This window comes from Notolepis coatsorum (assembly GCF_963971535.1).
Source record: "Notolepis coatsorum genome assembly, chromosome: 4".
NCBI lineage: Eukaryota > Metazoa > Chordata > Actinopteri > Aulopiformes > Paralepididae > Notolepis > Notolepis coatsorum.
The window spans coordinates 26,708,606-26,711,872 of record NC_140168.1 but is presented as its reverse complement, the minus strand read 5'-3'; the positions used below and the strand labels follow the sequence as shown (position 1 = coordinate 26,711,872).

Below are 3,267 nucleotides of genomic sequence, written 5' to 3'. Positions count from 1 at the left end.
GCTATATAATTAGGCCTAGAGAGAGAGAGCTCTCGTTTGCACAGGTGTTATGTTCAGCGGTATTACTGTGTGCATCTACTGTGTCCAGATGAATCACTACCAGATGAATCACTATCAAATTAATCACTGCCTAATTTGCAATTCAATAGAGCTCTTTTAATCCCATTTAAAATAGAGACGAAATACAGATTTTATCATTAAGTAAGTGTAGCCTTTTAACCTGACTTTGAACCCTCGGTTGTGGGCTTCATGCCTCAAACACACACGCACACGCACACACACACACACACACACACACACACACACACACACACACAACACACACACACACACACACATACACACAACAGCAGCAATTCTGAAGCCCCCCCTCTCACTCTCTCTCTCTCTCTCTCTCTCTCTCTCTCTCTCTCTCTCTCTCTCTCTCTCCTCTCTCTCTCTCTCTCTCTCTCTCTCTCCTCTCTCTCTCTCTCTCACACACGCACACAGTAACAGTGCATTAACTTAATGGGACTGTGCACACGTTGACATTCTCACACAGACACACAAACACACAGAGAGAGGGAGGGAGAGAGGGGGGAGACTAGCTGCCTCACAGAGAAAGAAGAGAGAGAGAGAATGTTGCTGCCTCACGGAAGAGAAAGAGAGAGAAATTAGCTGCCTCACAGAGAAAAGAGAGGAATGTGCTGCTCCTCACAGAGAAAGAGAGAGATGATGATCTGCCTCACAGAGAAAAGTGTGCACCTGTTGACATCAAATTATTATGCGCAGAGGCCCCACACCCACGCAGTAGTGATCAAATGAGTAATGCTTTGTGACTGAGCGGAGAGATCGAGTGTATGGAATATGATCAACTTTTGTGTGAGAATCTAAAGGTAAAGCTGCAGAGGGCTGTATCGTCTGAGCTGCTGAGCCAAACGCTACTCATCTTGTATGACGGCTCCCCCCCCCCCTCCTCTCTCTCTCTCTCTCTCTCTCTCTCTCTCTCTCTCTCTCTCTCTCTCTCTCTCTCTCTCTCCTCTCTCTCTCTCTCTCTCTCGCTCTCTGTGTCTCTCTCTCTCCTCTCTGCGTCTCTCCTCTCTGTGTCTCTCTCTCCTCTCTGTGTCTCTCTCTCTCTCCTCCTCTCTGTGTGTCTGTGTGTGTGTGCGTGTGTGTGTGCGTGCGTGCTTGCGTGTGTGTGTGTGTGTGTTTGCCTCCCGGCTGCTGAACTCAGAGGAGCTGTCCTTTCAGCACCACGCATGTATGATAGAGAGCAAGGCTCGCCAGAGGAGTGCATCGTGTTTGAGCAGGCAATTCAACATTGATTGTCGCTCTTAACGAGGCCTATGCATCATATTAAAGACATATTGGAAGTATAACCCCCCCCCCCCCCCATAAGATATATTCCAGTTAATAGTTGGTAGTAAATCCAATTGGTGTTTTTTTTCCGAACACGTTTATTCCTTCTCGTATATCGGATGATTTCAAAGGCCACTTTCGTCTTGAGCTTGACGGTGCAATGTCAAAGTGCAAGTTGGATGATACTGAGAGGCACGTCCTCGTTTAACTCGTCATACACGTACAGTAGCTGCATCGCTTTGCAGTTTTAGCAACAAGTAGTGAGATCTAAGACTAAAGGTACCGAGAGAGTAAGTGTGGATGGCGTTCTGCACCTGTGTCTTTGAAATTACATTACATTTTTGTTTTAAACAGCAGTGTTGTGCCTTGGAATATTTGGGGAGTGAGTGAACTGCACTCAATAAAATGGAATAAGCCAACGTAGAGGCAACAGTTTTTTTGCTCATTTTGTGAATCGAGATTGAAAGACATCGCGAGCGGCAACACGTTGCTTGACAACTTCCTGCAGGTCTTGTCGGCACGACACACATTTCTGACTACATTGTCGACGGCCAGGGTGCATACTTATGTTGAACTTCAACCAAAAACACACAGACCATCTAACAGTTGCTACACTGACACCAGTCGTGTTCATGTCTATAACATGCAATCGCCCTCACAAAAGTTGTGCGTAATAATCGCGTTACGCATGTTCGACTTCAACGGCAGCGAGACTTACCTATAGTGGTTATAACCGTGATGGCAAAGTAAAAGATCCTGCAAATTTCCACTGTACCCCGGCTCTGTGGGCTCGGCCTCCATAATGATGGTCTCCAGTTTGCGATAGTCATCCTCGCTGATGTTGTATTTCCCTTGGAGACGCTTCTCCTCCGCCTCCAGCTGCTCCTTCTCGCGCATTTCGAAATCCGACTCCAGGGCATCGAACACCGCGGCCCCGACCAGCAGGTAGGTGAACGTGCAGATGATCAGGGACAGGGTCCGCACGTTCTGCCGCTTCATGGCCACGAGGAACCGGCGAGTGAGGGGCTCATGTCCCCTCGGATCCCCCGGGAAGGCGCAGCAGTCGGGGAAGCGGTGACAGCAGCCGCGTCTGGAGGGAGGAAGAAGAGGGGACAGATCGGGTGCTTGTTGTGGGCGCGGTGCAGGGCGCCGCCGGGGCAGTGATCCCCGTAGTAGCAGGCCCCCAAATAATCTTCCTCCTGGTTCGTAGAGAGACACAGGAGACTGCTGGAGCGTCGGGACCACCAGGAGCCCTGCTGCAGCCGAGAGACCCTGCCTAACACCTGCCCAAACCAAGTCCTCCCAGTGCGTAGTGCCATCAACAAGCAGGCTCCAGATAGTCTGTCGTGGTCCTCAGGGGGGTGATGAACTCAATGTAATGATTCAATAAAAAAAGGAAAAGGTGACCAAAAATGTGAATGTTCCTCGTGAATTACTTTGCTTTTCAATTTGATGCAGTGCTCTCCGATGCAGTCGGTCCACGAGAGTCTATAGTGGACGAGGAGTTACACGACCCCTGTGTGCAGCACTGGGCATCTTTCAGCAGCATGTGCCCCAAGTTTCACACCAACCTGTTCACTGCAGCGTGAGCAGCATCCAGGAGGCTATATTTAGTCGCCGGCCGCGCGTTCCCCATTTGGACACAAGGAATCTTCTGTGCGTGGAATCCCTATAAATCGACCCTCGCAAAACCAGAAGCATCCTCCTCATCACCAGTAATGTGCTGACTCGTCGACAAGAGACGGGAGGGTCAACGGTGGAGGAGGCACAGCATCGAGGAGGAGGAGGCGCGGACCTGGATCTTCATTTGAATGAATCTTTCATAACTTATTAAAACATGTCCACTGTCTACTGCGCATTCCCGGATCACCTCATCGCGCGTTATGGTAATAATAACACCGTATTCCAACGCGGCTTAGTTGTTGTTGT

At 49.6% G+C, this 3,267-nt stretch overlaps 1 protein-coding gene across 1 annotated transcript in view; it reads right to left on the bottom strand.

The window, feature by feature from the left end:
• kcnk9 (potassium channel, subfamily K, member 9) overlaps nucleotides 1–2,657 on the bottom strand; it is a gene marked incomplete at both ends in the record, with an annotated part of 94,619 nt that extends 91,962 nt beyond the window's left edge. Inside the window, 4 exon segments of the mRNA XM_084313575.1 lie at nucleotides 2,057–2,092; nucleotides 2,095–2,127; nucleotides 2,130–2,433; nucleotides 2,436–2,657. Of these exon segments, the coding sequence (XP_084169701.1) occupies nucleotides 2,057–2,092; nucleotides 2,095–2,127; nucleotides 2,130–2,433; nucleotides 2,436–2,657 (595 nt within the window).
• Between the last annotated feature and the right edge of the window lie 610 nt (nucleotides 2,658–3,267).